The following is a 12614-nucleotide window of genomic DNA, read 5'->3' as shown; positions in this document are numbered from 1 at the left end:
TTGACATTCTCATCCTCCTGTTTCTACTTTCCCAGAGCTGGGATTACAGACATGTCCTACAAGTCCAATTCTATATAGTACTAGGGGTCAAACCCAGGGCTTCATGCATAATAGGTAAGCACTCTACCGACTGACCTAAATCCTCGGCCCTGACTTACAGATTCATGAAGGTTGACCAAGGTCAGCAGGGGCAGCTAGCAAGCTGAAGACCTTTAGGGCCAATGATATACTTCAGCCAAAAGACATCAGTCTCAAGATACAGGAAGAAGGTTTCAATTCAAACCCAGTGGAGAGACTTTGATCTTACTTGGGGGAGGGTAAACCTTTTATAGTATGTAGTCTAACCCTCAGCTCCTTGGATAAGGCTTTCTAATGTTAAGAATGACAGTCTGCGTTAATGAGTCTTAGTTCCATTACCTTGTCTACCTGCATGTAGCCATGACCCACCATGCTGAAAATGAACTAAATCTTTGAAATGTGAGCCACCCCATTAAATGTTTTCCTTTACAAAAGTTGCTGTGGTCATAGTTATCTCTTTAGAGCAATATGAACGCTAACTCAGACAGATGTTGATATCAGGAACTGGGACATTTCTTTGATAGGCCTGACCATGTTTTAGTTTGAAGTAATAAGGACTTTGGGTTTGGGAAGCAGTGGGATGCTTTAAGCTTATTGGGCCATACTAGCAGGAGCATGGAGTAAAGCGGTGCTGAGAATGATTTGAGAGGAGGGGGATATGGCACAAGAGGAGAAGAATTTTGGTATGTTGCCTACAGATTATTCTTGTGATATTTTGATGCATTGTCTACATTTTGACCTTGTCTGAAGAGTCTGCCTGAGCTAAAGAGAAGAGTTTTGGATTAATTCCATTGGCAGAGGAAATCTCAAAACAGCCTAGGATAGACTGTATTGTATGATTTTTAGTGGTAATAGTGAAATATTTATAATAAAAAGGAGCAAGCTGAGCAAGGTAAATTACAAAATGTATAATTTGCGAAAAAGAGCACCAGGAAACAGAATGGAGCTAAGTTCTGAGTTCAAGGAGATATGATGAAGAAATGCAATGAAGGGAGTGGTAACCTCAGGGCGAGATCCCACCCAACTAAGTTTCCAACTTGTTAAAAGGAACTAAATAAAAGTTTGGAGTCTGGTACATGCCTTTAATCCCAGCATTTCAGAGGCAGAGGCTGGAGGATCTTTGAGTTTGAAGTTAGCCTGATCTACAGAACAAGTTCCAGGACAGCCAGATTTAGGCAGTGAAAGGAAACATGGAAAACAGCAGAAAATTACGTAATTGAACAAGAGAGCTATGTTCTGGCCTTAGCAAGCAATAGAATTTGGTAGCTTCGGCCATGTGGTTCTGGCTTTAGAGGGGTTATAGAATTTGCCTCCATGATTAAGAAAAGATGCTGAGGCCAGGCATGTGCCAGGGATGTCCTTGAATAGAGTCCTAGAGAGGCCATTGTGTGAAGCTGTGATGTTGAAGCTTGGATTGCTTTGGAGACCTTGGCATACCTGCCAAGGAAGGCTGCTAATCGGGAGTGGAGTCAGCCCAAGAGAGAGAAGTGTGTTGCAGTCAACAAAGCTGAGGAGTTGGAGATTTGAAGAGCATGTTGACATCAGATATGGAGATGCAGAGTTTAGAGCTTGCCCAGCTGGTTTTCATTCTTGCTTTGGTCCAATATTTCCTCTCTATGCTCCCTTCCATACATTTTGGAATTGTAATGTATATCCTGTGCCATTATATCTTAGAAGTATGTAGTCTGTTTTGTTATTTGGATTTTACAGGGGATTACAATTAAGAGATTGTATGGATCTCAAAAGAGACTTGGAACTTTAGACATTCAAATAAATATTGAAATGGTTATAGACCATGGGGGACTTTTGAAGTTGGACTGAAAACATTTCTGCATTATGATATGGCTACAACCTTTTGGGGCCAGGGATTGTGATATGCGGTTTGAAAGAAAATGACCTTCAATGGAGTGACTTTGGTGGAGTAGGTATGGCCTTGTTGGAGGAAGTGTACCACTGTGGGGGATGGGCTTTCAGGCCTCATAGATGCTCAAGGCACGCCCAGTGTCTCACACCACTTCTAGTTGCCCGTGCAAGGTTTAGAACTCTCAGCTCCCTCTCCAGCACCGTGTCTGCCTGGATGCTGCCATGCTTCCTGCCATGATGATAATGGACTAAACCTATGAAAATATAAACTGCCACCTCAACTAAATGTTTTCCTTTATAAGAGTTGCCATGGTCATGGTGTCTCTTCATTGCAACAGAAACCCTAACTATGACAGATGGTGAGTGCACAAACAGACTTCACGAAACTAATTTCAAGAGACTAATTTGACTGCATTTACATTAATTCGCTGATATGGTTTGAGTCACTCAATTTTATAACGTATTAATCAGAGGCTAGATTCAAATGCTTTAAGCCAATCCTATTATTTGTGCTACTTTGCAAACAGTCACCAACAATTCAGGGATAAAGACAAACAAGGATGCCGGTGTTTGTTTGTGGCTATGGCCCAGTGTCAACTGATAGGTCTGCCTTACTCCAGGCCCCAGAGGTTCAGACCCTGACTGTATCAGCAGTTCTGACCCAGCTAGAGACACAAAGAACCAAGGATGCTTAAGATTCCACCAGAAAGGAAAAAGAATATCAGTTACCTTCTTGTGACAAAATTGTAAACAAACAAAATAAGACAATACCAAGCAAAATAAAGACAGGAATGATGCATCCAATCTTGATGTATCATTATTAACTTGAAAAGTCAAGTTAGCTAGCTTTGGGGCACTTTTTCTGAGAGAGCAGTATGGAGTTTATGCAGGGACTATTTCCTTAGTAGTAGCATACCCTATCTGTCCACACTTCCCCTCTGTAGCTTCCAAAGCTGTCATCTATTACCTCCAATCATCCTTTGAGAGGTTGACCAGAATATTCATCTCCTCATCTTCTTGCAGAAGGCGGTAGGCTGCACTCAAGTGGTGATTCTCCAGTACAGATCTGTCATTGTACAAGATAGCTGGATCGGACCTGGACAGAGACATACAAACTCCTTCAGGTTGGGACATGGCTGAGATCCCTTTGACTTACTCTGACAAGTTTTGGTGTGCTGTCACTCTTTCCTGTTTTTAGAAATGATCTTGTCCCCAAGTCATCTGAGTTACCAATGGCTCATTATCACTAGATAAAAGAAAGGAACTTTTCTATAAACTTGTGAGTGTGTCATATGTAACATGCACCCTGAGCACGCTAAAACCTGCACATAAATTACATGCAGCAGTGGCAAAAGTGACTTTTAAAAGTGTCAGTGTATTAGACTTTCTTAGGATCTCTAGAATAACTTTAATTTAAAATTTTTTATTTGATTCAATCAATATCCTAGTTAATTTTATTTAGTTGTAATTTTCTAAGTACATATCACCCAGTGGTTAGTATCTGCAAGCTGCCTCTGTAACTTATCTTAAAGTTTCTCCATAGAAATGTCACATGTGGATAGTTGACAACAGAGAATATAATTTTTATATATCCTCAAAGACTATTCTGTAGTTGAATGTTACCTAACACCAGAATATATGTCATTTTAATATCCCCAGTTCAATTTAAGCTTAGATTATTACAGCTCATTTGCTTCCCATATAGGATACCATCCTATAGATAGAAAGTTCCATCTCAGAGTCCCCAAACAACTAAATCACAGGACTGCAATGAAAGTGAGGTCTTCGGACAACAGAACTGATGTGTCTGAAGATAACATATACTTACTGTTGACTGAACTGGGGCTCAGTCTAGTGCACCTTAAAAGTCTTAGGCTTAACACTTTTATCTTCCAGGAAGAAAGGGTCCAGCCACACAGTTTTCTGAACAGGGATAACTTATGCTCAGGTGAACTGGACAAAGCTTTGCTGAGGGCCTATGTGTCAATGTTTGAATTTAACTCCCAAGTTGGATATTGGTACGTGTGTGTATTTTGTGACCTTAAGCTCCTGTTTACCTTCTATGACTTATAGGTTTTCCAATGGGTTGACTGGATTTGTTCTTGGTCTCCAAGCAAGCTCCATGCAGTTGCCTGGCCCACCCCTCTTCCATAGGCAGCTGTGGGTCACTGCAGTCTTTGTCCTCCAAGCAAAACATCCACCCAGTCTTCTGGGGGTTCTGCCTATATGTAAAGACCTTGGAACAATGACAAAGATGGGCCTCCAGGAACCCATACCCCTCTACCTGGGAAGAAGTATGTTAACTACAGAAAATAGCTCAAGCTCCTAACTTTGCTTCCATCCCCCTCTGAACACAGCACAGAAAGTACCATCTTCTTCTGTGTTCCATGGGGAGGAAAGGGAGGAGCACAGAGAAAGAGAAGACTGTCTCGCCGGAAACTCAGAGATCACAGTGAGAAGGCACCATTATTGTTAGCATTACAGAAGCCCTCCAACGATTATCTGAACATAGTGATGTCATCTACATGACACCTGGGGCTCTATGCAACCTGTGCCACACCTATTAGAAACCGGTAGAGGAGGCACAGAACATACATAAATAATGAGTGAACATTACAATAGTGAAGAAAAGAGGCCCTACTTTAGATCTGAATAAAATATGAGAAATAGCATCAGGTGGTTTTTAAAGTGCTGTGTATTGAATGAAGCTGCCCAGGCTCCTATCTTGTTTATAACTTAATCTTTTCAAAATAGAGCAACCACATAAAAGAGAAGTGATAAGCGCAGAACTCACTGACATCTAAAATTATATCCCTGCCTCCTCATGCCTGCTGTACAAACATTTCATCCCTCTCACCGGGTCTGAATGTGGAAATTGTTGGTAGTTCCGGTATGTTCATAGTCGTGGATGGCAGCTGAGAAGATTATTGCGAAGATCTCCAGCTCTGTCAGCCAGTTCTGAAAGGGAGATTCACAACAATCATATAATCTATCTCTTGCTCAGACGGTTTCAGCATGCTCACAACACACCCACCCTGCTGCCTTCCACTCTGCAGCTGTCTGCTATTGCCAAACAAGTTTTCTTACACACAGAAGTAATGGGGGCTTTTCTTCACTGAGGAGATTGTGAACTTGTAGTCTGACCACAACAGACAAAGTCAGAAGAATTATTACTCTGATCTGACTTTCCAGACAGACAGTGATGACAGTGACCATGAAGACCTTTAAAACGTCCTCATCAAATATTTCTCCAGCTTTAAAATAAAATTAAATTCTTATCTCCCTTACCTTTCCCTTTCCTGTCCATCAACACAATACCCTCTCTCATTTATACAGATGTCATTAAAAGTTTTTAACACAATAGCAAGCACTAATAGCAAAAATCCTCAGGTCTGATTATGGGAGAAATGTCTACTACAAGGTGGGGAGACACACAGACATAAATGAGACAGTTTTCTTCCTTGTGCAAACTGATGTTTGGAGGGACTGATTCCATTCATACTCTTGGATCCATAGTTTGTCAAATCTGTCTAGAGGCCGGCAGAATTAGCAACACCTGGGATACAATACGAGTATAAGCAAATTTTCTGGCTCTACCTAATCCCACTGAATCAGAAACTGTAAGTTGTGGCTCAGCAATATGTACTCTATCAAGTTTCAGGATAATTCTGATGCACTTCAGGTTTTAAGAACCACTGCACTGTTGGATGTTCTATATGGGGAATGTCCTTCTGTATATATGCTTTCCTTATTGGTTGATGAATAAAACACTGGCCAATAGTCAGGAGAGGCAGGAAGATAGGTGGGACTAGGAAACGAGTAGAATTCTGGGAAAGGTAGGCGGATGGGGTGCACAGAAGACACCTTGTAGGTCAGTAAAGCAGTAACAGGTCCGGGAATTCTCTGGAAAGCCAAGACCTTGCGGAAATATAAAGATTTATAGAAGTGGGTTAACAATTAAGACAGAGTTAGCCGATAAGAAGCCCTAGCCATCGGGCAACAGTTTTATAATTAATATAGCATCTGTGTGTTTATTGGTGTCAAAGTGGCAGTGGGACCAGGCTGAAAAGGAAACTCCAGCAACATGTTCTTTTAACCAAGTCCTACTGAACAGACTCTGTGGCTTACTGGTACTGCCCACCCTTGTGTATCCCCTGCTTACATCTCAGCAGCATATACAATATACGTGACAACTGAGAATCCACAGAGAGCTGTAAAAATTTATCATCTCTACTCAGTTTGTTTCCTGTGTTGGTTTGGATGACAATGGTCCCCAGAGGTTTACATATTTGCACTTTTGGTCTCCAGTTGGTGGCAAGGTTGGAGAGGTGTGGGAGGAGTGGCCTTGCTAGAGGAAGTGCATCACTGGAGGCGGGCTTTGAGAGCTTAAAATCTTGTGCAATTTCCAGTTGCGCGGAGACGTCTTGCCATGTCACTGCCCTGCTATCAGGGACTCTTCCCCTGGGAATGACCAGCCAAAATAAACTCTCTCTTCCTTAAGTTGCCACTGGTCATGGTGCTTGGTCAAAGAAACAGAAGAGTAACTACTGCATTTGGTGAATATTTGTAAGTTCCCACTTCACTGTATTTAAACAAAAGGAAGCCAGATTTTTATGAGGTGACAAGGCTTGAGGGAGAAAAAAATGAGTGCCCAAACCAGTGAATTCAGCAAAGAGCCCATGGTCTGAGTTTACAATGAGAACCTGAGACATATTTGTCTGACTTAAGTTCATGCAAAGTGACTCATAATAATCATACACGTTTTGAAGCTCTCCACTTTCAGTATTTCTTTGAAATAATTGTTGATTTTGGTTATTAACTAGGGAAATTCTTGACAGTTATTGCAATCCATGAAAAAAAAGATTTCACATAGAGAATAAAGAGTGGTAATTGCTACTCTAAATATTATTTCTAGAAATTTATAGCATGAAACCCAAAAAAGAAAACCTTTCCCAATACTCAATAATGTGGCAATAATGTGCTCAAAAGTTACAAACTGAGGCTCAAGGAATGGAAAGACAACGAAACCAGACTAAGAGAAAAATTATTGGAATGAGGTAAAATCAAGATGCAGATAGGCTGGTGAAATGGTCTGTTAGGGGAAAGTGCCTGCTACCAAACTTGTCAACAGGAGTTCAGGCTCTAAGACTCACAGGGGGAAGTTATCCTCTGACCTACACACACACACACACACACACACACACACACACACACACACACACACACACACACACACTGTGGCATGTGCCTTGCTCTGAGGGAGTAAGTAAATGTAATAAGCTATACTTGAGAAAAGATGGCAGGGAAGCTGAAGCTACCTTTCCACAGACGTCAAGAGCCCTCTTACCTCCTCACACAGGAAGGATCAATGTGCAGCAGAACCTATCTTGGGTGCTTTTTCAAAGTACCATTTCATTCTTTGAAAATTTCATGATTTTATATAATATATTCTGATTAAATCCATCCACCACTAATGACCCCCATTCCCTCCACCGTGTCTCTCTCTCACTATTTTGTCCTTGCTTTTGTCATTGCTGTTTGCTTCTTTTTAGAAAAAGACTTATTTTTACTATATGTACACAGGTGTCTTGTCTGCATGCATGTCAGTGCACTACATGCATGTACTGCCCACAGAAGAGGCCATCAGAACCCCTGCACTGGAGTTACTGAGGTTGTGAGCCATCATATGGATATTGGGAATTGAACCTAGGCCCTCTGGAAGAGCAGCTTGTGCTCTTAACCACTGAGGTTAGGCCCCCGTGTCCTCTTTTTAAAGTAGAAACTCACATGCCTTTTACAAGCCCATAAAGGAACTAGCTATGCGGTTATCCTCACACTATAAACACAGTTGTTCATATGACAAGCCATATAATGTGTCTCCAGAATACTCACCTATCATAGGTTGGTTAAATTTCCTTTGTTTATATTCTGTGTTTAATTTTAATTTTGTGTAAACTTATGTATGTATAACATTACATGGCACCTCTTCTTGGACTGTCCATAAATATAATACATATTTTTCCCAGCCAGCCCAGCACTCCAGGAAGAACATTTGTCTGAATAGAGATAGGGACGAAAAGTTCTTACATGTGTAAATAACATGGGGGTAAAGAAGTTTGAGCCAAGAGAACAACAGATTACCTGTGGCCTCCAAAAATTGAGCCAGTAACCAAACCCTTCCTGGGTGGTATCAGATGGCATCCTTGGTAAAAGTAAAGATGGAAAAGGCAAAAGAAGCCATTTTGAGGAAAGTTGGATTCATACTTTAATGTGGCTCAAATTTCCCTGTGTGTTCCAACTTAATTACTGTGAAAGCTGAGATCTTAACGTCACATATGAGCAATCAGAAATTTAAGTTCCACAGGCATTTTGGTCTGGGATTATCTGACTGTTATGTTTTCCTGTCTTCCAAATTGGTGTGCCATAGCTAACTCACACACAGAACTGCTTTGACACTTGAAGGTGGTGTATTTTGGACTGCGACACCCGTGGCTCTGAAGAGAAAGCTGTGTGCTTAGTTGTGTGTGTGGGGGGGGTGAGCACAACTGTACACAACAGAGGAAATCTGAAGGAAATGGACAAGAGTCATTTTCCATTGCTACAGGATACATTACTCTAAGCTATGACTTTGCCGTGTGAACAGCAGTTTCTACTTGGACATCATCATTCAATTGCTGCCTTCAGAAATCACCACACACAAAAAAAAAGATGGTTGAAGAACATCTCATGCACACATTCATATATACACACACACACATACATACACACACACACACACAGAAGGAGTGGGTTATGGGAAGATAGATGAGTAGACACAGTGTTTGTCAGACAGACACAAAGACCTAGGTTCCATTCCCAGCACCCATATGAAATGGCTTTAATCCCTTGGCTACAGAGATGGAACCATGCAAGCCGCAAGCCTCTGGGGTCACTGGCCAGCCAGTTTAGCCTAACTGGCAACTCCAGGTTGGTAAGAGAGTCCCTCTCAAAGAAAAGGTGGAAGGGACCCAATGATGATACCTGAGGTTGGTTTTTGTCCTCCACATGCTTGTATACACACATGCACCTGCATGCACACACACTTGTACATACATGCATACACCGCAAATAACTGAGCACAGTGTGTCATTGGCTGCTGTACCATTGATGTTAGTGATGACTTGCATTAGCATAAATGCCTCAGAGTTTTCCTTTAGAGCTGATGAAGCTGGTTGATTCATGTGTATATTGCACAGGATACTGTACACAATATATACTAAAAATATGTTGACTGATGAGCTCAGAGCACTATTCTGTCTCTGCTTTAATCTGTTCTACATTACCGTCAAGTATATGCCCCTGAGGATTCTGAGGTAAAAGGAGTTCTTCACCAAAGATACTGCAGAATTATGGACAAATACCTAAACGTATGGCCACTGGAGTCAGACTTAAGAGACTAGAGAGATTGGCTCATTGTTTAAGAGTACTTGCTACTTTTGTAGAGGACCCAGGTTCAGTCCCCAGAATCCACATGGCAGTTCACAGTTCTTTGTTACACTGGTTTCCAGGAATCTTAAAGCCTAGTTCATGGGCACTAGGCATGCATGTGGTGTGTATACAAACACACAGTCAAACATTCCTACACATACATTTTTTTAAAAAAATCCAAATCTTATAAAAGAAGTCAGGCCTGGGGCCAGCTTGGTGATGAGTCTGTGTTAGTTTGCTAAGGTCATCATAATAAAATACCATAAGAACTCATTTTGTAGGGGTAGGAGCAGTTTACCCAGGCTGAGAACCACTGGCTTACAGGAAATTGTACTCTATTGCACATGCGAAAGTATATTTGCATAGACATTTACAAAGACAATTTTCAGTAACTCCTTGTGTTAGCTTTCCATTATGGTGGTAATCTGAATGTAATTGGCCCCATAAACTCATAGGGAGTGGCACTATTAGGAGGAGTGACTTTAATGGAATGGGTATGGCCTTGTTGAAGGAAGTGTATCACTGTAGGGGGTGGGATTTGAGGTTTCTTGTGCTCAGAATACCACCCATTGTTTCCAGTCTACTTCCTGTTGCTTATAAGATGTCGGAAGCTCAGCTTTAGTGCCAAGTCTGCCTGCACACCACCACACTGCTCAGCATGATGACAATGGACTCTTAAAAACTGTAAGCCACCACCCCAATGTAATGTTTTCCATTATAAGAGTTGCCATGGTCACAATTTCTCTTCACAGCAGTAGAAGCCCTAACTAAGGCAGTGGCCATGACAAGTACCTGAGATAAATCATCTTATAAAGAGAAACACTGATTTGGACTTGGGAATTTTGAAGGTTCCAGTCCATGACTGATTGACTGTTGTAGAGGTGGTGACACATCATGTGACAGAAAAAGCTGTACAGTTAGGGGAAGGGCAAAGGGCAGGGAAGGAAGAGAAATGGAGTCCTGGGTCTCCTTTAAGGACACCAATCTTATTTGTGTGAGCCCTGCCTTTATTATCACATTACTTCTCAAAGTCCTCACCACCTAATACCATTACCAGGGAGTAGTTTAACAAAGTACTGGCTCATAAGAAGTGCTTAATAAACCTTTGAATGTATGGTTTGAAACTTGAACTCCATCGATGTGTTTGTCATTTTTATCATTAAAATCACATATTCTGTTTCTACAGCTTTGTAATATTTTAGCATTAGTAAGAAAATAACTACCTTGTTACATACTGTTCCTTTTTCAAAACTACCATTTCTAACACAGAAAAATTACACATCCTGTATGGATTTCAGGCTTATCGAGTTATACATTAACCCTTGGGGGAACAGAATTAGTACTTACTGTTTTGAAGTGAACGGCCATCCATAAAACATAATGGTTTCCCATTTAAAGCACAACACATCACTCCACTGACTTAAACATTAGTTTTGAGTCCTTTGAGTTTTATAGTTTCCCTTTTTCAGTTTTAAAGTTCTTTATAGATAATGATACACTTTTCAGACTGTTGAGAACATACTTTTTACATTATACTTATTAATTTCCAGTACACAAACAACTCTTACAGACTTTCTCAGCATTTTATCTTTAAAATCACATATTGCATTCTGTGGGATCTGTAGAAGAATGTTTAGTAGTTATCTTGGTGTGTCAGTCCATGTCTTTATGAGTCTGTCTTCATGTAGACACTGCTGCATCAGCCCACATCTTCATTGGCCTTAGTGTGGACACTTCTTCACCAACCCATGTCTTCATATGTCTCTCTTCATGTAGACACCTCTGCATCAGTCTAGTTCTTCATGGGTTTGTTTTGGTGTGGACAATTCTGTTTGATTCCATGTTTTCAAGGAATTATCATGCAATATGGCTTCCGGTATGAGTTTTTTGGTAGAAACTCCTTATCTATAAAATGAGTCCCCTTTATAATATTTCTATAATTTTGAAATGACTTCTTAAATGGTTATATCTCCAAAATGAGACCTTTAATAAAAACTAGAACATGAGAATGGGTTTTTTGGGGGAAATTCTACAACATTCTAGTAATAATACTTTCTAAGTTGAAGGAAAGAGAATAGCCAATATTTTTGATATTTTATTCCTGGTCATCTTCAATATAAAATCTTTTTCACATTTCAGATGAGGAAATCTGAGCACTCAAGTCTTTCTTCACAGCTTACAATAGCTATTCAGTAACTAAGCATGGATTTATATGTAGTATATCTAGCTTGAAGGACCACTCCTATCACTGTATTCTAACTTTAATTCAGTGAGCTATTAGACTGAGCCAATCAACAGAGAAGACAAGTGGGTGTTGGGTTGGGGCTGATTTGCCATACCCAAGCAATTTCTATCTTTCTTTTCCTGTAAGTGGCCTGGAGAGACCTGTGAAAACTGATTACCACTCTTGTAACCCAGAAACCCATGCAAATCACAAGATTCAAATCTTTGTTTTCACTTTAAAAATGCTCAGGAACCTTCCCAGGCCATCTGTTGTGTGCATACTCAAAATTCTACCAGCATCTGAAAGAGGTCATCCCAAAGGAGCTGAGCACGCCAGTCCCATGATTGGTTAGCTTAGTTTTCCTAAGAACTGATTCTAGTATTTCCAAACTTACTCATTATTTTCAACTTTTAAAATAGCGTATTGCATCCCCTGATATTTGTAGAATATACTCAGTGTTGGTCCATAGTTCACACATCATGTACTGGTGCAGTGAGAAGCCATATTCAAGTCCAAACAGTGGGGATGGACTTAAGGTCACTGACCCAAAAGATGTGTGCAGGTTTTTGTTGCATGTGCTTAAAAGTGCAGAGAGCACATCTGAGCTTACAGGTTTAGATGCAGATTCCCTAGCTACTGAATGTATCCAGGTCAACAAGATGTGAGCCAAACATATAGCATTCATGGTCAGATTAACCCAGGCCACACTAAGATGACCCTCACTGAGAAGGCACAAACTGTCCCTAAGCCATAGGAGGGGACTTTACAGAAGAAAGAGGTACCCAGAGCAAACTGAAGAAACAAAGCATAGGGCATGGGGACAATTTCAGCACTCAAGAAATTAAAATAGAAATGAAATTTTTCTATAGGTGTTAATCTCAATGAGAGCCATTTTATTTGTTCATTTGTTTTTGTTTTGTTTTGCCACCAACATCTGTGCATACTAAAACTGATGGCTTATATGGAGGTAATGAAGGCAAAG

At 40.6% G+C, this 12614-nt stretch overlaps 1 protein-coding gene across 4 annotated transcripts in view; it reads right to left on the bottom strand.

Moving 5' to 3' along the window:
- Pde1c (phosphodiesterase 1C) overlaps positions 1–12614 on the bottom strand; it is a 459933-nt gene that overhangs the window by 45417 nt on the left and 401902 nt on the right. For all 4 annotated transcript variants that reach the window (XM_040738289.1, XM_040738290.1, XM_040738291.1 and 1 more), the window contains 2 exons: positions 4799–4899; positions 2909–3037 (listed from right to left, as the gene is read on the bottom strand). In XM_040738289.1, coding sequence (XP_040594223.1) covers positions 2909–3037; positions 4799–4899 — 230 coding nt within the window. The remainder of the gene's footprint in view (positions 1–2908; positions 3038–4798; positions 4900–12614) is intronic.

This window comes from Mesocricetus auratus, unplaced genomic scaffold (genome assembly GCF_017639785.1).
Source record: "Mesocricetus auratus isolate SY011 unplaced genomic scaffold, BCM_Maur_2.0 Super-Scaffold_100676, whole genome shotgun sequence".
In the NCBI taxonomy this organism is placed as follows: Eukaryota; Metazoa; Chordata; class Mammalia; order Rodentia; family Cricetidae; genus Mesocricetus; species Mesocricetus auratus.
The sequence above is the reverse complement of the archived record's forward strand: the minus strand, read 5'-3'. Positions and strand labels throughout refer to the sequence as shown.